Source organism: Ascidiella aspersa, chromosome 9 (genome assembly GCF_963924565.1).
Source record: "Ascidiella aspersa chromosome 9, kaAscAspe10.2, whole genome shotgun sequence".
NCBI classification, from domain to species: Eukaryota; Metazoa; Chordata; class Ascidiacea; order Phlebobranchia; family Ascidiidae; genus Ascidiella; species Ascidiella aspersa.
Window position 1 is genome coordinate 8,178,965 of NC_139455.1, and position 25,099 is coordinate 8,204,063.

General features: G+C 37.7%; 1 protein-coding gene across 1 annotated transcript in view; it reads right to left on the reverse strand.

The window, feature by feature from the left end:
• LOC146132259 (uncharacterized) overlaps positions 1-25,099 on the reverse strand; it is a 43,454-nt gene that overhangs the window by 7,432 nt on the left and 10,923 nt on the right. Inside the window, exons 13-49 of the mRNA XM_083397243.1 lie at positions 24,330-24,459; positions 23,295-23,463; positions 21,753-21,849; positions 21,163-21,351; positions 20,604-20,822; positions 19,043-19,663; positions 18,154-18,829; positions 17,770-17,922; positions 17,420-17,648; positions 16,988-17,215; positions 16,667-16,883; positions 15,446-16,066; positions 14,559-15,234; positions 14,172-14,324; positions 13,822-14,050; positions 13,390-13,617; positions 13,069-13,285; positions 11,848-12,468; positions 10,959-11,634; positions 10,571-10,723; positions 10,221-10,449; positions 9,789-10,016; positions 9,468-9,684; positions 8,247-8,867; positions 7,360-8,035; positions 6,972-7,124; positions 6,622-6,850; positions 6,191-6,418; positions 5,871-6,087; positions 4,650-5,270; positions 3,762-4,437; positions 3,374-3,526; positions 3,024-3,252; positions 2,594-2,821; positions 2,273-2,489; positions 1,049-1,672; positions 164-757 (exon numbers count right to left, since the gene is read on the reverse strand). Of these exons, the coding sequence (XP_083253369.1) occupies positions 164-757; positions 1,049-1,672; positions 2,273-2,489; positions 2,594-2,821; positions 3,024-3,252; positions 3,374-3,526; positions 3,762-4,437; positions 4,650-5,270; positions 5,871-6,087; positions 6,191-6,418; positions 6,622-6,850; positions 6,972-7,124; positions 7,360-8,035; positions 8,247-8,867; positions 9,468-9,684; positions 9,789-10,016; positions 10,221-10,449; positions 10,571-10,723; positions 10,959-11,634; positions 11,848-12,468; positions 13,069-13,285; positions 13,390-13,617; positions 13,822-14,050; positions 14,172-14,324; positions 14,559-15,234; positions 15,446-16,066; positions 16,667-16,883; positions 16,988-17,215; positions 17,420-17,648; positions 17,770-17,922; positions 18,154-18,829; positions 19,043-19,663; positions 20,604-20,822; positions 21,163-21,351; positions 21,753-21,849; positions 23,295-23,463; positions 24,330-24,459 (12,642 nt within the window). The remainder of the gene's footprint in view (positions 1-163; positions 758-1,048; positions 1,673-2,272; positions 2,490-2,593; positions 2,822-3,023; positions 3,253-3,373; positions 3,527-3,761; positions 4,438-4,649; positions 5,271-5,870; positions 6,088-6,190; positions 6,419-6,621; positions 6,851-6,971; positions 7,125-7,359; positions 8,036-8,246; positions 8,868-9,467; positions 9,685-9,788; positions 10,017-10,220; positions 10,450-10,570; positions 10,724-10,958; positions 11,635-11,847; positions 12,469-13,068; positions 13,286-13,389; positions 13,618-13,821; positions 14,051-14,171; positions 14,325-14,558; positions 15,235-15,445; positions 16,067-16,666; positions 16,884-16,987; positions 17,216-17,419; positions 17,649-17,769; positions 17,923-18,153; positions 18,830-19,042; positions 19,664-20,603; positions 20,823-21,162; positions 21,352-21,752; positions 21,850-23,294; positions 23,464-24,329; positions 24,460-25,099) is intronic.

The window sequence follows — 25,099 nt, forward strand, 5'->3', positions numbered from 1 at the left end:
TTGTATTAAAGGATATTATTTATTTTAAAGTAATAGTAGAATAGTTTGACCCACAATGTGTTTTTGTGTGGCCATCACAAATCCACGTTAAACCCTTGCTCTTTGTTCGACAACACCGGGGCCAACACACATGTCAGGCTTCAAAATAGTCAAAAAAACTCACCGCACAGATACTCAGTGCAGCAGAGATCCGGGTCGGGGTGCGTGGCGTTGTAGCTGACCTCCTCGGCTTTCTGGCATGTATTGCAGTTCGGCTTGCTGCAGTTCTTGACGATCGGACTGGGAATGAGGCACTTGCGTCCGTTGTCGTAGCGCTTGGCCGTCGGCGAGCAATCGTACTGCTGGATGCAGCCGACGCTGTCCGCCATGCCCCAAGTGCTGCCGATTTCATGTAACTCGCTGTTGGTGTCCTCACAGGAATTGCACTCGCACGACGTCTTGTTGCAATCGCACTCATCCTTGATCACGCTAAGCAGATAGCCTTTTGGGCAGTTTTCGACCGTGGGCTCCGTGCACTCCTTGCAGCGGCATTCCACGTTGGGGCAGCAAGGACCCCCCCAAGTGCCGTCCACTTCGACGATTTCCTTCAGCGGGTTGTTGCAGAAGATGAAGATGAAGTTCGCACAGACGCTCTTGTAATACTCCGTGTCGTTGGCGCAAACGCAAGCCGAGCTCGGGCAGGACGTCGGCGACTCGGCAACGTCCTTTCGCACCTCACCCGAGTAGGAACAAATAGACGTATCCTTGGCTTTGCACACTGCAAAACAGAGAAACTAGTCAGGTATTTCCCTTTAGAAACGAGTTATGCTTAAAAGGTTTCAAAAAGGCCTCGTACTGAAATTTTTGGTTGATTTGCTTTGTAGCTTCCATGTAGGCTACTGTAGTATGATTAGCAGCTAAAACTGGAATGAAAAAATCGGAAAATTGACCACAAGAATTTTAGTATAGAAGTTGCTAGTATAAAATCATACAAATTAAACCACTTGACGCCAAAATATCTCTCCCAATATAACTTGAAAAGCTGATTCGTGCAAATGATTCAACTTACCACACTTGTATTCTGTACAGCAAGCCCCATTGCCAGTGTCGACGGCATACTGTCCAGTCTTATTGCAGTACTTCGCTTCAAAATTCGAAGCCGTGTCGCAATTGTCTTTTTCAGCCCAGATGGTGTCCGGCAGGTGACATGAAAGGGGGTCGCTGGAGATTTTTTGGGCTGAGCAAATTTTCTTCTCTGGACAGCCGGATGGGTCAAGTTCCTGGTACTGCTCGCCAACCGCGACAAGCGAACCATTCGCCAGCTTGCAGCTGTTGCAGTTGCACGTCCAATTGGAACAGCAATCTCCTTCGGTCTTAAGATCCTTCTCTTCGTAACCTTTTTTACACGTGATGTTCTTTTCAGCACAAGTATCGCAAACACACTGGTACGATGGGCAGCAAGGATTGGACGAATTGTAGCCGGCGGGTTGGTTAATGGAAACCTTCATATCTGGTTTTGTGCATGTAGCTTTCGTTTCTTGGTAACCGGAGCAGAGGTTTTCAAGCTCTTTCATATCATTACTACACAAACATGTGTAGTTTTTGTGACATTTTGTCTCCTCCGCCAGGGTTAGATTCTCACCGGGATAAGTGCAGCTGGGTTTGGTCTCGGCAGACATGGTTTTGTTGCACTCTAAACAAATATGAATAAATTATGAAATGATAACAAATAATTTCAAAGCGCTTATTCAGATATAGGGTAATATATTAACCACATGGGTAAACAAACGTCAAAAATACGTTTTTTTGCCATGATACTAATGACTATGGGTCTCCGATGCTTGTCATTTTATTTAGGATACCGATATGCGATATTTTACGCAAAAAGTATCGCGATTTTTCCCAAAACCAAATGACGACATTAGTAAGTTCAAAAAAGTAAAATACATAACTTTAAACGTACAATGCTCTTATTGTCCATGTAATTTGCTTAAAATAAAGTTTTGTCTTAAAATTTAGGTACCTCTAGCTGTTAACCTAATATTTTTTGATAAGTGATTCTTTTAATGTAAAAAGCATTGCGTTGGATTTGAAATCGAGGCTGTAATGCACAAATTAAGTTAGTATTAGTTGGGCACCGATAACACCCGAGCATCGGATGAGCACCAAGAGTATCACTTGGCTTTTGATATCGGATCTTATCCGATATTTTCGGACTGAATCCCTATTAATGAATTTAGAATCCTTACCGTACGAAAGACATGGCAGTATGAATCCATAATCGACGACTTACCACATGTGTATTTTTGGCAACAAGATGTTGGATCATCGACTTCGTATGCTAATTCGCCTTCTAAAACGTTACAGTTGCTTTCTTGGTATTCGTCCTTCGATTGGCAAACTTCAGTGGTTTTGTTGATTTTGTAACAACCAAGGTTCGATAACCTTTCGCTTGTGCAAAAATTATCTACCTGGCAATTTCCGTCTTTGCTTGTCCAGCGTGAACCAGGCTGCAAACAATTAATTGCATTAAAACTTTTGGGTTCAATAACCTAAATAGCAATTATTTCATTTAAACAGGTTTCAGAATGATTGATTAAAAATGATCACTTACACTCTTCAGTTCTTTATATGCTGTAATGCAATACCGACACTCAATAGTATAGTTGGAGCAACACGACGTCTGTCCAGTTTCCAGGTTTGGCTGAAACACTTTCTCGTGACCAAGAGGTATGTTGGTGGTGTTATCACTTCTAAGACACAGCTTGTTAAGTTCCGTTTCGTTTTTACACTTGCATTGGAAGGTTCGCGGACAGCATGTGTTGTCTGCCGTGGTCTCCACCTTAGCGTGATAGAAATTGTTTAGTTCGGATAATAAAAATTAACATAGCACGATATAAATAAACTGTTTAAACAACCACAAAGCAAAACACAAACAGTGTAGTTTGTTGAATTGAGTCAAATTAAAATATTCCATAAAAAATAGTAAAATGTTCGTGAAATATAGAATGGAATAGAATTTTCAATTTAAGTGTTTAACTTACGGTGTCTTGATATAGCGAACAACTGTCAATGCCGTCCGTTTGATTGCAAGCGCTACGATTACAAATGCACTCTATTTTAGGACAGCATCCTTCATAAAATGTCTCGTTGACGACATTTTTTGTATACCAAACTTGACTACAAGTGGATTGAGGAAATTCTGTTTCGCATTTCGAGGAGTCACATTCGCAAACTGTTGACTTGCATCCGCATTCTTTTGAATATTCCTCACTGAAAAATTGTAACAAAATATGAAATTGTAGTTTAAGTTAATGATGAAAAGTACGATATACACTCATAAGATTCCTAACTAAAAACTTTTGCCAGGAAAGTTATACATTTTGGAACTCACTTGTCAATTACTTTTGGCGACCAAGACTGTTTATCACATGTTTGGTTGGTTTCTGGGCATGAGCGGCATACGCATTTGTACTGTGGACAACATTGGTCGTCTGGGTTGGTTCTTACACGGATCATGCCTTTCCGTGAGCAATTGTAATTTGTCCTGTATAAAGAAATTAAACGTTGAATAAATACACTGGTCACTTAAATTTTAAGTAAAATTAGGATTTCGCCGCTAAATAAACCGATAAGCTTTCGCTAAGTTTTTAATAATCTAAATACATTACACTGTATAGACTAAAATGTGTTTTTTTTTGTAAAGCAATTAATTATCTAAGCGTTATTCTAAAGGAAAAATATACAATTTTCTTGTACCAATAAATTCTCAAAATACTTACCAATAATCACAATGCTTAGACAACATTGTGTCATTATTACACACGCATTGGAAATCATCACAGCATTGACCCGGAGGTTTTTCCGTTTTAACCGCATGTTCTATGTTAGCTAAACAACTTTTCGTTTCGTACTCTTCTAAAGGTTGGCAATTATCTTCTGTGTCATGGATGGTTTCGATCGAATAGCAAGAAGTCACATCATTGACGTCGGTTTTGATAGAGGAGCATGTCTTAGTTTCCATACATCCGTTTGATTTGGCTTCGGTAAACGTATCACCTCTGGAAATAATGTGATTCGTGCTGTTTATACAACCATTGCATGCACAGGTCCAATTACTGCAACAATCCTCTTCATTTTTTACATCCACATTGGAATAGCCCGTCTCGCAAGATTGATTTCCAACTTTGCACTCTTGGCACACACATTTGTACGAAGGACAGCAAGGATCGGAAGCATTGTAACCAGCAACCTTGTCGACGACCACCTCCATATCTGGTTTAGTACATTTAGCTTTCGTTTCCTGGTAGTCGGAGCAAAGGTTTTTCAAATTCTCCATGTCGGTGCTACATGTGCAGTTGTACTGAGGATAGCAACTTGTTTCAATGTTGTATTCTTGGACTTCTTCGCCTGGATGTTGACATATACGAGGGGGCGAAGTTCCGCTCGTGTTGCAAACTGCGGAGGAAAATAACGAAAACAAAAATTAAATTTTAGCATTCTCATTTTATATAAACCAATATATATATAAAATGTATAGTCATAAGATTTGTTAAAACCATTAAAATTACCCAGTAGATAAATAAGGTATATTCAACGTTTTATATAATTAAGAAAAATATTGTGAAACTAAAATGGATTGAAAAATCACTTGAAACTAATTAACTTACCACATCGATATGTCATGCAACATCCAACTTTTCCTTTTTCAACTGCAATTTCCCCTTTTTTAATGCAATTTTTATCCTCGAAACTCTGTAATGTCGTGCAGGTTGTGTTTTCAATATATGTGGTCATTATCAGCCGACACGAGTCAACTGACGCGGAAACTCTGTTCTTTGAGCAAGTTTTCGACAAGCGACATTGGTCGGATGTTTCATCATACACTGTTCCAATTGGAATGTAAGTTCCGTTTTCCATTTTGCAGCTGTTGCAAACGCACGTCCAATTAGAACAGCAATCTCCTTCGGTCTTAAGATCCTTCTCTTCGTAACCTTCCATACACGTGATGTTCTTTTCAGCACAAGTATCGCAGACACATTGGTACGATGGGCAGCAAGGATTGGACGAATTGTAGCCGGCGGGTTGGTTAATGGAAACCTTCATATCTGGTTTTGTGCATGTAGCTTTCGTTTCTTGGTAACCGGAGCAGAGGTTTTTAAGCTCTTTCATATCATTACTACACAAACATGTGTAGTTTTTGTGACATTTTGTCTCCTCCGCCAGGGTTAGATTCTCACCGGGATAAGTGCAGCTGGGTTTGGTCTCGGCAGACATGGTTTTGTTGCACTCTAAACAAATATGAATAAATTATGAAATGATAACAAATAATTTCAAAGCGCTTATTCAAATATAGGGAAATATATTATCCACATGGGTAAACAAACTTCAAAAATACGTTTTTTTGGCATGATACTAATGACTATGGGTCTCCGATGCTTGTCATTTTATTTAGGATACCGATATGCGATATTTTACGCAAAAAGTATCGCGATTCTTCCCAAAACCAAATGACGACATTAGTAAGGTTAAAAAAGTAAAATACAAAACTTTAAACGTACAATGCTCTTATTGTCCATGTAATTTGCTCAAAATAAACTTTTGTCTTAAAATTTAGGTACCTCTAGCTGTTTAGCTAATATCTTTTGATAAGTGATTCTTTTAATGTAAAAAGCATTGCGTTGGATTTGAAATCAAAGCTGAAATCCACAAATTAAGTTAGTATTAGTTAGGCACCGATAACACCCGAGCATCGGACGAGCACCAATAATATCACTTGGCTTTTGGCATCAGGTCTTATCCGATATTTTCGGACATCATCCCTATTAATGAATTTAGAATCCTTACCGTACGAAAGATATGGCAGTATGGATCCACAATCGACGACTTACCACATGTGTATTTTTGGCAACAAGATGTTGGATCATCGACTTCGTATGCTAATTCGCCTTCTAAAACATTACATTTGCTTTCTTGGTATTCGTCCTTCGATTGGCACACTTCAGTGGTTTTGTTGATTTTATAACAACCAAGGTTCGATAGCCGTTCGCTTGTGCAAAAATTATCTACCTGGCAATTTCCGTCTTTGCTTGTCCAGCGTGAACCAGGCTGCAAACAATTAATTGCATTAAAACTTTTGGGTTTAATAACCTAAATAGCAATTATATCATTTAAACAGGTTTCAGAATGATTGATTAAAATGATCACTTACACTCTTCAGTTCTTTATCTGCTGTAATGCAATACCGACATTCAATAGTATAGTTGGAGCAACACGACGTCTGTCCAGTTTCCAGGTTTGGCTGAAACACTTTCTCGTGACCAAGAGGTATGTTGGTGGTGTTATCACTTCTAAGACACAGCTTGTTTAGTTCCGTTTCGTTCTTACACTTGCATTGGAAGGTTCGCGGACAGCATTTGTTGTCCGCCGTGGTCTCCACCTTGGCGTGATAGAAATTGTTTAGTTCGGATAATAAAAATTAACATAGCACGATATAAATAAACTGTTTAAACAACCACAAAGCAATACACAAACAGTGTAGTTTGTTGAACTGAGTCAAATTAAATAAACCATGAAAAATAGTAAAATGTTCGTGAAATATAGAATGGAATAGAATTTTCACAATTTAAGTGTTTAACTTACGGTGTCTTGATATAGCGAACAACTGTCAATGCCGTCCGTTTGATTGCAAGCGCTACGATTACAAATGCACTCTATTTTAGGACAGCATCCTTCATAAAATGTCTCGTTGACGACATTTTTTGTATACCAAACTTGACTACAAGTGGATTGAGGAAATTCTGTTTCGCATTTCGAGGAGTCACATTCGCAAACTGTTGACTTGCATCCGCATTCTTTTGGATATTCATCACTGAAAAATTGTAACAAAATATGAAATTGTAGTTTAAGTTAATGATGAAAAGTACGATATACACTCATAACATTCCTAACTAAAAACTTTTGCCAGGAAAGTTATACATTTTGAAACTCACTTGTCAATTACTTTTGGCGACCAAGACTGTTTATCACATGTTTGGTTGGTTTCTGGGCATGAGGGGCATACGCATTTGTACTGTGGACAACATTGGTCGTCTGGGTTGGTTCTTACACGGATCATGCCTTTCACTGAGCAATTGTAATTTGTCCTGTATAAAGAAATTAGACGTTGATTAAATACGCTAGTCACTTACAAATTTTAAATAAAATTAGAATTTCGCCGCTAAATAAACCGATAAGCTTTCGCTAAGTTTTTAATAATCTAAATACATTACACTGTATGAACCAAAATGTTTTTCAATGTAAAGCAATTAATTATCTAAGCGTTATTCTAAAGGAAAAATGTATAATTTACTTGTACCAATAAATTCTCAAAATACTCACCAATAATCGCAATGCTTAGACAGCATTGTGTCATTATTACACACGCATTGGAAATCATCACAGCATTGACCCGGAGGTTTTTCCGTTTTAACCGCATGTTCTATGTTAGCTAAACAACTTTTCGTTTCGTACTCTTCTAAAGGTTGGCAATTATCTTCTGTGTCGTGGATGGTTTCGATCGAATAGCAAGAAGTCACGTCATTGACGTCGGTTTTGATAGAGGAGCATGTCTTAGTTTCCATACATCCGTTTGATTTGGCTTCGGTAAACGTATCACCTCTGGAAATAATGTGATTCGTGCTGTTTATACAACCATTGCATGCACAGGTCCAATTACTGCAACAATCCTCTTCATTTTTTACATCCACTTTGGAATAGCCCGTCTCGCAAGATTGATTTCCAACTTTGCACTCTTGGCACACACATTTGTACGAAGGACAGCAAGGATCGGAAGCATTGTAACCAGCAACCTTGTCGACGACCACCTCCATATCTGGTTTAGTACATTTAGCTTTCGTTTCCTGGTAGTCGGAGCAAAGGTTTTTCAAATTCTCCATGTCGGTGCTACATGTGCAGTTGTACTGAGGATAGCAACTTGTTTCAATGTTGTATTCTTGGGCTTTTTCGCCTGGATGTAGGCATTTATAAGGGGGCGAAGTTCCGCTCGTGTTGCAAACTGCGGAGGAAAATAACGAAAACAAAAATTAAATTTTAGCATTTTCATTATATATAAACCAATATATATCTAAAATGTAGTCGTAAGATTTGTTAAAACCATTAAAATTACCCAGTAGATAAATAAGGTATATTCAACGTTTTACATAATTAAGAAAAATATTGTGAAACTAAAATGGATTAAAAAAATCACTTGAAACTAATTAACTTACCACATCGATATGTCATGCAACATCCAACTCTTCCGTTTTCCACTGCAATTTCCCCTTCTTTAACGCAATTGTTATCCTGGAAACTCTGTAATGTCGTGCAGGTTGTGTTTTCATTAAATATTGTCATTATCAGCCGACATGAGTCATCTGACGCGGAAACTCTGTTCTTTGAGCAAGTTTTCGACAAGTGACATTGGTCGGATGTTTCATCATACACTGTTCCAATTGGAATGTAAGTTCCGTTTTCCATTTTGCAGCTGTTGCAAACGCACGTCCAACTAGAACAGCAATCTCCTTCGGTCTTAAGATCCTTCTCTTCGTAACCTTCTATACACGTGATGTTCTTTTCAGCACAAGTATCGCAAACACATTGGTACGATGGGCAGCAAGGATTGGACGAATTGTAGCCGGCGGGTTGGTTAATGGAAACCTTCATATTTGGTTTTGTGCATGTAGCTTTCGTTTCTTGGTAACCGGAGCAGAGGTTTTCAAGCTCTTTCATATCATTACTACACAAACATGTGTAGTTTTTGTGACATTTTGTCTCCTCCGCCAGGGTTAGATTCTCACCGGGATAAGTGCAGCTGGGTTTGGTCTCGGCAGACATGGTTTTGTTGCACTCTAAACAAATATGAATAAATTATGAAATGATAACAAATAATTTCAAAGCGCTTATTCAGATATAGGGTAATATATTAACCACATGGGTAAACAAACGTCAAAAATACGTTTTTTTGGCATGATACTAATGACTATGGGTCTCCGATGCTTATCATTTTATTTAGGATACCGATATGCGATATTTTACGCAAAAAGTATCGCGATTCTTCCCAAAACCAAATGACGACATTAGTAAGTTCAAAAAAGTAAAATACAAAACTTTAAACGTACAATGCTCTTATTGTCCATGTAATTTGCTTAAAATAAACTTTTGTCTTAAAATTTAGGTACCTCTAGCCGTTTACCTAATATTTTTTGATAAGTGATTCTTTTAATGTAAAAAGCATTGCGTTGGATTTGAAATCGAGGCTGTAATGCACAAATTAAGCTAGTATTAGTTAGGCACCGATAACACCCGAGCATCGGACGAGCACCAATAATATCACTTGGCTTTTGGTATTGGATCTTATCCGATATTTTCGGACATCATCCCTATTAATGAATTTAGAATCCTTACCGTACGAAAGACATGGCAGTATGAATCCATAATCGACGACTTACCACATGTGTATTTTTGGCAACAAGATGTTGGATCATCGACTTCGTATGCTAATTCGCCTTCTAAAACATTACAGTTGCTTTCTTGGTATTCGTCCTTCGATTGGCACACTTCAGTGGTTTTGTTGATTTTATAACAACCAAGGTTCGATAGCCGTTCGCTTGTGCAAAAATTATCTACCTGGCAATTTCCGTCTTTGCTTGTCCATCGTGAACCAGGCTGCAAACAATTAATTGCATTAAAACTTTTGGGTTCAATAACCTAAATAGCAATTATTTCATTTAAACAGGTTTCAGAATGATTGATTAAAAATGATTACTTACACTCTTCAGTTCTTTATCTGCTGTAATGCAATACCGACACTCAATAGTATAGTTGGAGCAACACGACGTCTGTCCAGTTTCCAGGTTTGGCTGAAACACTTTCTCGTGACCAAGAGGTATGTTGGTGGTGTTATCACTTCTAAGACACAGCTTGTTTAGTTCCGTTTCGTTCTTACACTTGCATTGGAAGGTTCGCGGACAGCATTTGTTGTCCGCCGTGGTCTCCACCTTGGCGTGATAGAAATTGTTTAGTTCGGATAATAAAAATTAACATAGCACGATATAAATAAACTGTTTAAACAACCACAAAGCAAAACACAAACAGTGTTGTTTGTTGAACTGAGTCAAATTAAAATAAACCATGAAAAAAAGTAAAATGTTCGTGAAATATAGAATGGAATAGAATTTTCACAATTTAAGTGTTTAACTTACGGTGTCTTGATATAGCGAACAACTGTCAATGCCGTCCGTTTGATTGCAAGCGCTACGATTACAAATGCACTCTATTTTAGGACAGCATCCTTCATAAAATGTCTCGTTGACGACATTTTTTGTATACCAAACTTGACTACAAGTGGATTGAGGAAATTCTGTTTCGCATTTCGAGGAGTCACATTCGCAAACTGTTGACTTGCATCCGCATTCTTTTGGATATTCATCACTGAAAAATTGTAACAAAATATGAAATTGTAGTTTAAGTTAATGATGAAAAGTACGATATACATTCATAAGATTCCTAACTAAAAACTTTTGCCAGGAAAGTTATACATTTTGGAACTCACTTGTCAATTACTTTTGGCGACCAAGACTGTTTATCACATGTTTGGTTGGTTTCTGGGCATGAGGGGCATACGCATTTGTACTGTGGACAACATTGGTCGTCTGGGTTGGTTCTTACACGGATCATGCCTTTCACTGAGCAATTGTAATTTGTCCTGTATAAAGAAATTAGATGTTGATTAAATACGCTAGTCACTTACAAATTTTAAATAAAATTAGAATTTCGCCGCTAAATAAACCGATAAGCTTTCGCTAAGTTTTTAATAATCTAAATACATTACACTGTATAAACCAAAATGTTTTTCAATGTAAAGCAATTAATTATCTAAGCGTTATTCTAAAGGAAAAATGTATAATTTACTTGTACCAATAAATTCTCAAAATACTCACCAATAATCGCAATGCTTAGACAGCATTGTGTCATTATTACACACGCATTGGAAATCATCACAGCATTGACCCGGAGGTTTTTCCGTTTTAACCGCATGTTCTATGTTAGCTAAACAACTTTTCGTTTCGTACTCTTCTAAAGGTTGGCAATTATCTTCTGTGTCGTGGATGGTTTCGATCGAATAGCAAGAAGTCACATCATTGACGTCGGTTTTGATAGAGGAGCATGTCTTAGTTTCCATACATCCGTTTGATTTGGCTTCGGTAAACGTATCACCTCTGGAAATAATGTGATTCGTGCTGTTTATACAACCATTGCATGCACAGGTCCAATTACTGCAACAATCCTCTTCATTTTTTACATCCACTTTGGAATAGCCCGTTTTGCAAGATTGATTTCCAACTTTGCACTCTTGGCACACACATTTGTACGAAGGACAGCAAGGATCGGAAGCATTGTAACCAGCAACCTTGTCGACGACCACCTCCATATCTGGTTTAGTACATTTAGCTTTCGTTTCCTGGTAGTCGGAGCAAAGGTTTTTCAAATTCTCCATGTCGGTGCTACATGTGCAGTTGTACTGAGGATAGCAACTTGTTTCAATGTTGTATTCTTGGACTTCTTCGCCTGGATGTTGACATATACGAGGGGGCGAAGTTCCGCTCGTGTTGCAAACTGCGGAGGAAAATAACGAAAACAAAAATTAAATTTTAGCATTCTCATTTTATATAAACCAATATATATATAAAATGTATAGTCATAAGATTTGTTAAAACCATTAAAATTACCCAGTAGATAAATAAGGTATATTCAACGTTTTACATAATTAAGAAAAATATTGTGAAACTAAAATGGATTAAAAAAATCACTTGAAACTAATTAACTTACCACATCGATATGTCATGCAACATCCAACTTTTCCTTTTTCAACTGCAATTTCCCCTTTTTTAATGCAATTTTTATCCTCGAAACTCTGTAATGTCGTGCAGGTTGTGTTTTCATTATATGTGGTCTCTATCAGCCGACATGAGTCAACTGACGCGGAAACTCTGTTCTTTGAGCAAGTTTTCGACAAGCGACATTGGTCGGATGTTTCATCATACACTGTTCCAATTGGAATGTAAGTTCCGTTTTCCATTTTGCAGCTGTTGCAAACGCACGTCCAATTAGAACAGCAATCTCCTTCGGTCTTAAGATCCTTCTCTTCGTAACCTTCCATACACGTGATGTTCTTTTCAGCACAAGTATCGCAAACACATTGGTACGATGGGCAGCAAGGATTGGACGAATTGTAGCCGGCGGGTTGGTTAATGGAAACCTTCATATCTGGTTTTGTGCATGTAGCTTTCGTTTCTTGGTAACCGGAGCAGAGGTTTTCAAGCTCTTTCATATCATTACTACACAAACATGTGTAGTTTTTGTGACATTTTGTCTCCTCCGCCAGGGTTAGATTCTCACCGGGATAAGTGCAGCTGGGTTTGGTCTCGGCAGACATGGTTTTGTTGCACTCTAAACAAATATGAATAAATTATGAAATGATAACAAATAATTTCAAAGCGCTTATTCAAATATAGGGAAATATATTATCCACATGGGTAAACAAACGTCAAAAATACGTTTTTTTGGCATGATACTAATGACTATGGGTCTCCGATGCTTGTCATTTTATTTAGGATACCGATATGCGATATTTTACGCAAAAAGTATCGCGATTCTTCCCAAAACCAAATGACGACATTAGTAAGTTCAAAAAAGTAAAATACAAAACTTTAAACGTACAATGCTCTTATTGTCCATGTAATTTGCTCAAAATAAACTTTTGTCTTAAAATTTAGGTACCTCTAGCTGTTTAGCTAATATCTTTTGATAAGTGATTCTTTTAATGTAAAAAGCATTGCGTTGGATTTGAAATCAAAGCTGAAATGCACAAATTAAGTTAGTATTAGTTAGGCACCGATAACACCCGAGCATCGGACGAGCACCAATAATATCACTTGGCTTTTGGTATCAGGTCTTATCCGATATTTTCGGACATCATCCCTATTAATGAATTTAGAATCCTTACCGTACGAAAGATATGGCAGTATGGATCCACAATCGACGACTTACCACATGTGTATTTTTGGCAACAAGATGTTGGATCATCGACTTCGTATGCTAATTCGCCTTCTAAAACATTACAGTTGCTTTCTTGGTATTCGTCCTTCGATTGGCACACTTCAGTGGTTTTGTTGATTTTATAACAACCAAGGTTCGATAGCCGTTCGCTTGTGCAAAAATTATCTACCTGGCAATTTCCGTCTTTGCTTGTCCAGCGTGAACCAGGCTGCAAACAATTAATTGCATTAAAACTTTTGGGTTTAATAACCTAAATAGCAATTATTTCATTTAAACAGGTTTCAGAATGATTGATTAAAAATGATCACTTACACTCTTCAGTTCTTTATCTGCTGTAATGCAATACCGACATTCAATAGTATAGTTGGAGCAACACGACGTCTGTCCAGTTTCCAGGTTTGGCTGAAACACTTTCTCGTGACCAAGAGGTATGTTGGTGGTGTTATCACTTCTAAGACACAGCTTGTTTAGTTCCGTTTCGTTCTTACACTTGCATTGGAAGGTTCGCGGACAGCATTTGTTGTCTGCCGTGGTCTCCACCTTGGCGTGATAGAAATTGTTTAGTTCGGATAATAAAAATTAACATAGCACGATATAAATAAACTGTTTAAACAACCACAAAGCAAAACACAAACAGTGTTGTTTGTTGAATTGAGTCAAATTAAAATAAACCATGAAAAAAAGTAAAATGTTCGTGAAATATAGAATGGAATAGAATTTTCACAATTTAAGTGTTTAACTTACGGTGTCTTGATATAGCGAACAACTGTCAATGCCGTCCGTTTGATTGCAAGCGCTACGATTACAAATGCACTCTATTTTAGGACAGCATCCTTCATAAAATGTCTCGTTGACGACATTTTTTGTATACCAAACTTGACTACAAGTGGATTGAGGAAATTCTGTTTCGCATTTCGAGGAGTCACATTCGCAAACTGTTGACTTGCATCCGCACTCTTCTGGATATTCCTCACTGAAAAATTGTAACAAAATATAAAATTATAGTTTAAGTTAATGATGAACAATACGATATACACTCATAAGATTCCTAACTAAAAACTTTTGCCAGGAAAGTTATACATTTTGGAACTCACTTGTCAATTACTTTTGGCGACCAAGACTGTTTATCACATGTTTGGTTGGTTTCTGGGCATGAGCGGCATACGCATTTGTACTGTGGACAACATTGGTCGTCTGGGTTGGTTCTTACACGGATCATGCCTTTCCGTGAGCAATTGTAATTTGTCCTGTATAAAGAAATTAAACGTTGAATAAATACACTGGTCACTTAAATTTTAAGTAAAATTAGGATTTCGCCGCTAAATAAACCGATAAGCTTTTGCTAAGTTTTTAATATTCTATATACATTACACTGTATAGACTAAAATGTGTTTTTTTTGTAAAGCAATTAGTTATCTAAGCGTTATTCTAATGGAATAATATACAATTTTCTTGTACCAATAAATTCTCAAAATACTTACCAATAATCACAATGCTTAGACAACATTGTGTCATTATTACACACGCATTGGAAATCATCACAGCATTGACCCGGAGGTTTTTCCGTTTTAACCGCATGTTCTATGTTAGCTAAACAACTTTTCGTTTCGTACTCTTTTAAAGGTTGGCAATTATCTTCTGTGTCGTGGGTGGTTTTGATCGAATAGCAAGAAGTCACATCATTGACGTCGGTTTTGATAGAGGAGCATGTCTTAGTTTCCATACATCCGTTTGATTTGGCTTCGGTAAACGTATCACCTCTGGAAATAATGTGATTCGTGCTGTTTATACAACCATTGCATGCACAGGTCCAATTACTGCAACAATCCTCTTCATTTTTTACATCCACTTTGGAATAGCCCGTTTTGCAAGATTGATTTCCAACTTTGCACTCTTGGCACACACATTTGTACGAAGGACAGCAAGGATCGGAAGCATTGTAACCAGCAACCTTGTCGACGACCACCTCCATATCTGGTTTAGTACATTTAGCTTTCGTTTCCTGGTAGTCGGAGCAAAGGTTTTTCAAATTCTCCATGTCGGTGCTACATGTGCAGTTGTACTGAGGATAGCAACTTGTTTCAATGTTGTATTCTTGGGCTTCTTCGCCTGGATGTGGGCATTCAAGAGGGGGCGAAGTTCCGCTCGTGTTGCAAACTGCGGAGGAAAATAACGAAAACAAAAATTAAATTTTAGCATTCTCATTATATATAAACCAATATATATCTAAAATGTAGTCGTAAGATTTGTTAAAACCATTAAAATTACCCAGTAGATAAATAAGGTATATTCAACGTTTTACATAATTAAGAAAAATATTGTGAAACTAAAATGGATTAAAAAAATCACTTGAAACTAATTAACTTACCACATCGATATGTCATGCAACATCCAACTCTTCCGTTTTCCACTGCAATTTCCCCTTCTTTAACGCAATTGTTTTCCTGGAAACTCTGTAATGTCGTGCAGGTTGTGTTTTCATTATATGTGGTCATTATCAGCCGACATGAGTCAACTGACGCGGAAACTCTGTTCTTTGAGCAAGTTTTCGACAAGCGACATTGGTCGGATGTTTCATCATACACTGTTCCAATTGGAATGTAAGTTCCGTTTTCCATTTTGCAGCTGTTGCAAACGCACGTCCAATTAGAACAGCAATCTCCTTCGGTCTTAAGATCCTTCTCTTCGTAACCTTTTTTACACGTGATGTTCTTTTCAGCACAAGTATCGCAAACACACTGGTACGATGGGCAGCAAGGATTGGACGAATTGTAGCCGGCGGGTTGGTTAATGGAAACCTTCATATCTGGTTTTGTGCATGTAGCTTTCGTTTCCTGGTAACCGGAGCAGAGGTTTTCAAGCTCTTTCATATCATTACTACACAAACATGAGTAGTTTTTGTGACATTTTGTCTCCTCCGCCAGGGTTAGATTCTCACCGGGATAAGTGCAGCTGGGTTTGGTCTCGGCAGACATGGTTTTGTTGCACTCTAAACAAATATGAATAAATTATGAAATGATAACAAATAATTGCAAAGCGCTTATTCAAATATAGGGAAATATATTATCCACATGGGTAAACAAACGTCAAAAATACGTTTTTTTGGCATGATACTAATGACTATGGGTCTCCGATGCTTGTCATTTTATTTAGGATACCGATATGCGATATTTTACGCAAAAAGTATCGCGATTTTTCCCAAAACCAAATGACGACATTAGTAAGTTCAAAAAAGTAAAATACAAAACTTTAAACGTACAATGCTCTTATTGTCCATGTAATTTGCTTAAAACAAAGTTTTGTCTTAAAATTTAGGTACCTCTAGCTGTTTACCTAATATTTTTTGATAAACGATTCTTTTAATGTAAAAAGCATTGCGTTGGATTTGAAATCGAGGCTGAAATGCACAAATTAAGTTAGTATTAGTTGGGCACCGATAACACCCGAGCATCGGACGAGCACCAAGAGTATCACTTGGCTTTTGATATCGGATCTTATCCGATATTTTCGGACTGAATCCCTATTAATGAATTTAGAATCCTTACCGTACGAAAGACATGGCAGTATGGATCCATAATCGACGACTTACCACATGTGTATTTTTGGCAACAAGATGTTGGATCATCGACTTCGTATGCTAATTCGCCTTCTAAAACATTACAGTTGCTTTCTTGGTATTCGTCCTTCGATTGGCACACTTCAGTGGTTTTGTTGATTTTATAACAACCAAGGTTCGATAGCCGTTCGCTTGTGCAAAAATTATCTACCTGGCAATTTCCGTCTTTGCTTGTCCATCGTGAACCAGGCTGCAAACAATTAATTGCATTAAAACTTTTGGGTTCAATAACCTAAATAGCAATTATTTCATTTAAACAGGTTTCAGAATGATTGATTAAAAATGATTACTTACACTCTTCAGTTCTTTATCTGCTGTAATGCAATACCGACACTCAATAGTATAGTTGGAGCAACACGACGTCTGTCCAGTTTCCAGGTTTGGCTGAAACACTTTCTCGTGACCAAGAGGTATGTTGGTGGTGTTATCACTTCTAAGACACAGCTTGTTAAGTTCCGTTTCGTTTTTACACTTGCATTGGAAGGTTCGCGGACAGCATTTGTTGTCCGCCGTGGTCTCCACCTTGGCGTGATAGAAATTGTTTAGTTCGGATAATAAAAATTAACATAGCACGATATAAATAAACTGTTTAAACAACCACAAAGCAAAACACAAACAGTGTTGTTTGTTGAATTGAGTCAAATTAAAATAAACCATGAAAAAAAGTAAAATGTTCGTGAAATATAGAATGGAATAGAATTTTCACAATTTAAGTGTTTAACTTACGGTGTCTTGATATAGCGAACAACTGTCAATGCCGTCCGTTTGATTGCAAGCGCTACGATTACAAATGCACTCTATTTTAGGACAGCATCCTTCATAAAATGTCTCGTTGACGACATTTTTTGTATACCAAACTTGACTACAAGTGGATTGAGGAAATTCTGTTTCGCATTTCGAGGAGTCACATTCGCAAACTGTTGACTTGCATCCGCATTCTTTTGGATATTCATCACTGAAAAATTGTAACAAAATATGAAATTGTAGTTTAAGTTAATGATGAAAAGTACGATATACACTCATAAGATTCCTAACTAAAAACTTTTGCCAGGAAATTTATACATTTTGGAACTCACTTGTCAATTACTTTTGGCGACCAAGACTGTTTATCACATGTTTGGTTGGTTTCTGGGCATGAGGGGCATACGCATTTGTACTGTGGACAACATTGGTCGTCTGGGTTAGTTCTTACACGGATCATGCCTTTCACTGAGCAATTGTAATTTGTCCTGTATAAAGAAATTAGATGTTGATTAAATACGCTAGTCACTTACAAATTTTAAATAAAATTAGGATTTCGCCGCTAAATAAACCGATAAGCTTTCGCTAAGTTTTTAATAATATACATTACACTGTATAAACCAAGATGTTTTTTTATGTAAAGCAATTAATTATCTAAGCGTTATTCTAAAGGAAAAATGTATAATTTACTTGTACCAATAAATTCTCAAAATACTCACCAATAATCGCAATGCTTAGACAGCATTGTGTCATTATTACACACGCATTGGAAATCATCACAGCATTGACCCGGAGGTTTTTCCGTTTTAACCGCATGTTCTATGTTAGCTAAACAACTTTTCGTTTCGTACTCTTCTAAAGGTTGGCAATTATCTTCTGTGTCATGGATGGTTTCGATCGAATAGCAAGAAGTCACATCGTTGACGTCGGTTTTGATAGAGGAGCATGTCTTAGTTTCCATACATCCGTTTGATTTGGCTTCGGTAAACGTATCACCTCTGGAAATAATGTGATTCGTGCTGTTTATACAACCATTGCATGCACATGTCCAATTACTGCAACAATCCTCTTCATTTTTTACATCCACTTTGGAATAGCCCGTTTTGCAAGATTGATTTCCAACTTTGCACTCTTGGCACACACATTTGTACGAAGGACAGCAAGGATCGGAAGCATTGTAACCAGCAACCTTGTCGACGACCACCTCCATATCTGATTTAGTACATTTAGCTTTCGTTTCCTGGTAGTCGGAGCAAAGGTTTTTCAAATTCTCCATGTCGGTGCTACATGTGCAGTTGTACTGAGGATAGCAACTTGTTTCAATGTTGTATTCTTGGGCTTCTTCGCCTGGATGTGGGCATTCAAGAGGGGGCGAAGTTCCGCTCGTGTTGCAAACTGCGGAGGAAAATAACGAAAACAAAAATTAAATTTTAGCATTCTCATTTTATATAAACCAATATATATATAAAATGTATAGTCATAAGATTTGTTAAAACCATTAAAATTACCCAGTAGATAAATAAGGTATATTCAACGTTTTACATAATTAAGAAAAATATTGTGAAACTAAAATGGATTAAAAAAATCACTTGAAACTAATTCACTTACCACATCGATATGTCATGCAACATCCAACTTTTCCTTTTTCAACTGCAATTTCCCCTTTTTTAATGCAATTTTTATCCTCGAAACTCTGTAATGTCGTGCAGGTTGTGTTTTCATTATATGTGGTCTTTATCAGCCGACATGAGTCAACTGACGCGGAAACTCTGTTCTTTGAGCAAGTTTTCGACAAGCGACATTGGTCGGATGTTTCATCATACACTGTTCCAATTGGAATGTAAGTTCCGTTTTCCATTTTGCAGCTGTTGCAAACGCACGTCCAATTAGAACAGCAATCTCCTTCGGTCTTAAGATCCTTCTCTTCGTAACCTTCCATACACGTGATGTTCTTTTCAGCACAAGTATCGCAAACACATTGGTACGATGGGCAGCAAGGATTGGACGAATTGTAGCCGGCGGGTTGGTTAATGGAAACCTTCATATCTGGTTTTGTGCATTTTGCTTTCGTTTCGTGGTATCCCGGACAATCCTTTTCCAACTTCGTCATATTGGTTCCGCATATGCAGTTGAAGGTAGAGTAACAATCAGATTCACTCCTTGATTCATTCACTTCTTGTCCTGGGTAATTACAGTTTGGCTCCTTCGGATTTGGTGATTCATTGCATGCTGGCGAAAATAAGACAAGTTTTTATGTGAAATAAAACAACACTGAATTATTTTATTGGTTGTCGTCAACGAGACATTTTATGAAGGATACTGTATTAAAATAGAGTGCATTTGTAATCGTAGCGCTTGTAATCAAACGGACGGCATTGACAAGACGAACCAAAATGCCTTGATTTTTTACTGGATCAAAATTTATGAAATATTACGCCTTTATGCTAAATGAATTATAATGGGAATTGGAAATTTATTGGATGGAACAAACTGAGAAACTGCGCTTGTGAACAACGCATGCGGACTGTACTTTTTTCAAAAAAGTTTTGGTTGCCCTAAAGCAGGGGTCGGCAACCTGCGGCCCGCCAATGTAATTTTTCCGGCCCGTCGCTTCTTCGGCACGAGTCCAAGTGCATAAAAATTTCGCGCTTTTTCATCTTTCTACGTCCGGTTACGTTTGAAGCTGTCATTTGAACTAGATCATCGCTTTTTTCCGTTGCCGGTATACTAAAAAACGCTCGTTCGCTCGCCAGGTGTGCCCTAACTTTAAAAGGTTGAAAAACACTGCACTAGGTTAACATTTAAACTCAACGCATTTCCTAAAGCAGTTTTATTACACTTTTCATTAGCAGTATGGATGTCTCGTGCGGACTCGAATTTTAAACCAAACAATCACTTTTTTTCGCGCTTTGCGCCAATACTTTACTGCCTCCCTAATTGCGCGGCCCGCAGAGACCAGTCTGGGTTTGGTTTTGGCCCGCGATTATAAAAAGGTTGCCGAACCCTAACCTAAAGTAAAAATTTTGTGGTCTATGGGACGATACATCCTTTTAAAACAGTCATTGAACATGTCTTGATGTGCTTTGTCGAATACCAAATGACGTGATAAACTGTTTCAAACGTACAGCGCAACACACGTAAGCCGACACGTAGGCCTAACAGCACTTACAGCAGGTGTAGTTTTTGCAACACGGGTTCGTCGAAAGCACCTCGGTCGCGTGCTGGTCATTGTTGCAGTTATAATCCTCTTCGGCTTTGCAGTTGTACTGCGTGTCGTTCTGGCCGGGACAGACGCACTGTTTTGTCGGACAGCAGTTGCTTTCTGTTCCCGGGACGACACTCAACACTTTAGGAGGTTTACAATCGGGATCTGCCGAACAGCTGCAGCCTGTAAATGAGTATGGTTGGACGTTATGCATTTGGCTACTATTGTCGGAACCACCCTTGTTCGTAAGTCGGCCTTATATTATTAGAGCGAGAAGTTCAAATTTTCCAATTTCGAAGCATGGAAGAGTCGAATTGCCATATTTTTAAAAAACTGGAATTATTGAAAAATTATTTCTACTTTGGCCTGATTAAGCACGCTAGTCAAGATATTCACGGAAACGACATTAAGAACAACTCGAATCGCGCGAAGCGATCTTATCAGCAAATATATATCGTTCTGGAAAACGCGATATCACATAATGCGTATAGTTCAAGTATAATGGCATGAGACAAAAACTCACAATCGGTCTTTATGCACTCGGTGGATTCGGAATGGCGGAGAACGTATCCTTCCTTGCAGAAGCAGCCACTGACTTGTTTGGTACTTTGGCAGGTCCTATCTAAAGTCTCATAATTGCCACACGTCTTTGTCACCTGACACTGACTGGCACAGGCTGTGTATTGCGTGTTAGCTGCGGAACACGTTGGCTCTAGAAAATTAGCAGGGATATATATTGTTGAGCATTTGATTTTGCGCCTTATTTAAAATAATTCAAAACCACCAAGAATTATAGTGGTAAATTTTTACTTTTGCTCACTTGTCACAAGAATAATACATTACACATGTTGTTTTTTTTGAGAAACAAATTTCACATAGGTTTACTTTATATATAGTTTAACAGTATTTACAAAAATAAAATCAATTGAATCTTGTATTATATACTATATATTCACTTACACGTACTACAAATATAATGTTAAAATAACGATCACATATAGGAAACCCTAACAAAATAAAATCTAATACACAAATAAAACAAACATTTTTTTTATTTTTTTTTTTTATCCTGAACAATAAGAGAATATTTTAAAAGTTGTGAATCAAGCTTACCCGAGCAGTTGGCTGCCTTCCTCCAATCGACGCAAATTCCGTTCATCTCACATAGTTCTGCATAGCTTGAAGCAGCGCTGGAGTTGCATATGCTGCACTACAATAAAAATAAAAGTGTTAAATACTACTGGAATTGGTGACGTCAAGAAAGTTAATAACATTTTGGTCGGATATATACGTAATAAGAATATCAACGCCCATACAGAAGTAGGTATCATTTTGGACGTTTCGAATAACTCTTTATTCATTTTCAACATCTGATGTTGAAAATGAATAAAGAGTTATTCGAAACGTCCAAAATGATACCTACTTCTGTATGGGCTTTGATATTCTTATTACGTGTTACAACAACCTCCAACCATTATGCTCCAAGGTCGGATATATGTTTAACTAATTGCTCGTTAAAACACTCGGGCTCATTTTTTCCTAAATAATGATGAAGGTAAATAGCGATTTGCATTCGAGTACAATTTTGTTGATGTTACGTAGCTTTATATAATTTTTTGCTATATTAGGCATAATATTAATTGTCTTTGATCACACAAAACCACCAAAACTGCCCTTCGGAACGTTATTTAAACGTAGAATTTTTTCACAGAATAACTAAATTCATAAAAAACTCAAAACAATCTGATGTTCTCACTAAAAATGGAATGTTGAAGGGGGAAACTGTAATGTGACCTAGAAGCTACGCCGAGTGAAAACTTTTTTTCATTAACCCGCCTTATAAACATGATTATAAACTCTTTCAAAGATATATATATAGGCCTATATATGTGAGTATTTTTATAAAATTGTCAGCTCTCCGGTTGGCCTTTTATTATTTTCGTTGTTGTTTTATCAGCTTAATGGTTATACCCAGAATGCGATTCAGAATCTCCGCTATTTTATTCTTGCAACAACAAAAGATATTTGACAGTTCAGAGATTAATCAATTAACAAGTAAACCTTATAGGCAAAATAGGAGCATGTAAGGTAATGGCAGCTCTTAAAGAGTCATTTTTTGTTCTTGGTTGATTTGTTTCTAGGTATAGTAAACGTTATTATTTTTAATTTTTCAAAGACGGAAAACATTCGCTTGCAGCATAAAAAAATGCCTTTATAGTTTAAGTTGCCCAAAGGTACAGCAAATAAGGACTAAACCGATTTCAACAAAATTGGCTATGGTAAAGTACAAACATAGCGGTAATCCGCGCAAAGGCAAGTTGTTTTGCATTTACAAAGTTAAAATGGGCAAAAAGCACGGTTTGGGGGCAGGGGGCATGGTCACTCTTCAGAATTTTATCTTTTAACCAAGAAAAACGCCGTGTTGGGTCGCAAACCGTAGGTAAAATTTCTATATCGTCGGGCATTAAATCGGCACCGATGAAAACCACGTCATACCAGACGAGTACCGATATAACCTCCCAGTATGGGGACTTTGATGATATTATCATCAACATATAGCAAAAGACGAGTAACACTGCAATAACGCGCGTGTCGGATACCGTCGCCAAACCAAAACCACCGGTTATTCTGAATGGGGGTCTTCTTAAGACTAACCACTTTCGTCCTGTTGGCGTCGAAAATGCAATTGTCCCGGTGATCTTTGGCGGTGCTGATTGTCTGGCACTTTTCGAACAGAGACGACGTGAGCAGATCGCACACATCCTCTTCACAAGTCTGGTTTCCGCAGACGGACGGCAGCGGTGTGACACCTTCCCCGATCAACCTTCCAAAGTATAAAGGTTTGCCGTAAGTGCTTGATTGGTCCTTGCCGTCGTATTTCGTTTGAAATCGTGAAAGTTGGTCGCGCTGGCGACGAGTAGAAAACGTTACGAATCAGGATGTAAAATATTTTATTGTAGAACAGCAAAACAGGATATGGGTTTCTTTATTGGGGAGGCCACGAATCGAATACCGTCGTTATCAAATACTCGACCGAGTCAAGTAATTTATCGGTTCAGACGTTAGTTAAGCAAATAGTTGTGTACGTTTTGAATATTACACTTTTTAGCCAAGGTGTGCGTAAAGGTAGACACTCATTTTTATCACAAGGAAGGTATGCCCCATGGAAAAGAAAACATTGAACGATCTAAATCTCTGTTCTTCTTTTTACTTGGCGTGTAAAATAGTAACATTATCATTCAATGTAATTTGTTAAACGTGGTCAATATCACTGGGTTATCAGTAAACCAAAAATCGCGATAAGCATTCCTCTCGAAGTAGAGTATTACGAGAATTTGCCCATCCCAAATATTTATTTACCAACCAACTTAATTAGAAATATATAAGGCCACTGACGTATATTTTCTTAAAAATTAAATAAATGTAATAATTTAACAACATTGGAATAATATCGGGGGAAACTTTTTTATAAAAGGGCGGCCTACGTGTTTTCTTCAATTCCCCAAATGGACGACGAACATTTCTGTATTTATTATACAGCAATCTACCTTCTTAGGTTATAGTTAGCAATAATCCTGTGATGCCTAGTAACGAAAGCAGTCTACAGTTCGGCAATTATTTAAAAAAAAACATGGTTGAGCTAAAGAAGGCCACGATTAAAGCAAATTGAAAGAGAAACTTTTATCCTACGCTGCGCAGTCGGTGACGTTCGGCTTTTTGCATTCGTTGATTCTCCAACTGTGTCCGAAGTCATTCACGTCGTCAATGATCGTCTTATTGCTGCCCTCGAAGTCGTCTTGCTTGTCGGCGGAGCAGGTACCTGGGCAAACCGCGCTTGTTGTTTTTAAACGACAGTGTGTATTTGCAAGGTCAGAACTTATCAATTTTCAATTTTGCTTTCTCGGCGAAATTTTATTAAAGTACCGACGTTTCGACAACCTATTAGCGCAATCTTCGGGGCGAGAAATACGAGATAAACAGTTCACAACCAAAAAACAGCCTGCGCGAAAAACGAGGCTTTTCGTTTTGTGTTTCTCGCCTTTTGGTGTAGTACGTTGTCCATCGATTTTTCCTCTTTCATTGTTTGTCTGGTATATATGCATTTTTTCGCCTATAGTTTCAATAACATTAGCCCGAAGAAGATTGCCCGAATTGGTGGTCGAAAGGTTGGTGCATCAATAAATCTTGCCGGATGAATAATTTTACAATTGAAACAATGCCTGCCACCCACAATATTTTCCTTCGTGGGAATTTATGTTGAAAAACGCACACTTTCACTTATCCAAAAGCGATAAAAATATAATATGAAAGAATTGTCCCAGAATAATTGTCAAAGTAACAATTTAAAAAGGGTTCTAACCCAATTTCAAGTTATAGAGTTGTGTCTAACTCCAAGTGATGTCCTCTCATTACAAACATGAAGTCGCGGTCTCAAGTCTCAATAATTAAGCTCAGTGAAA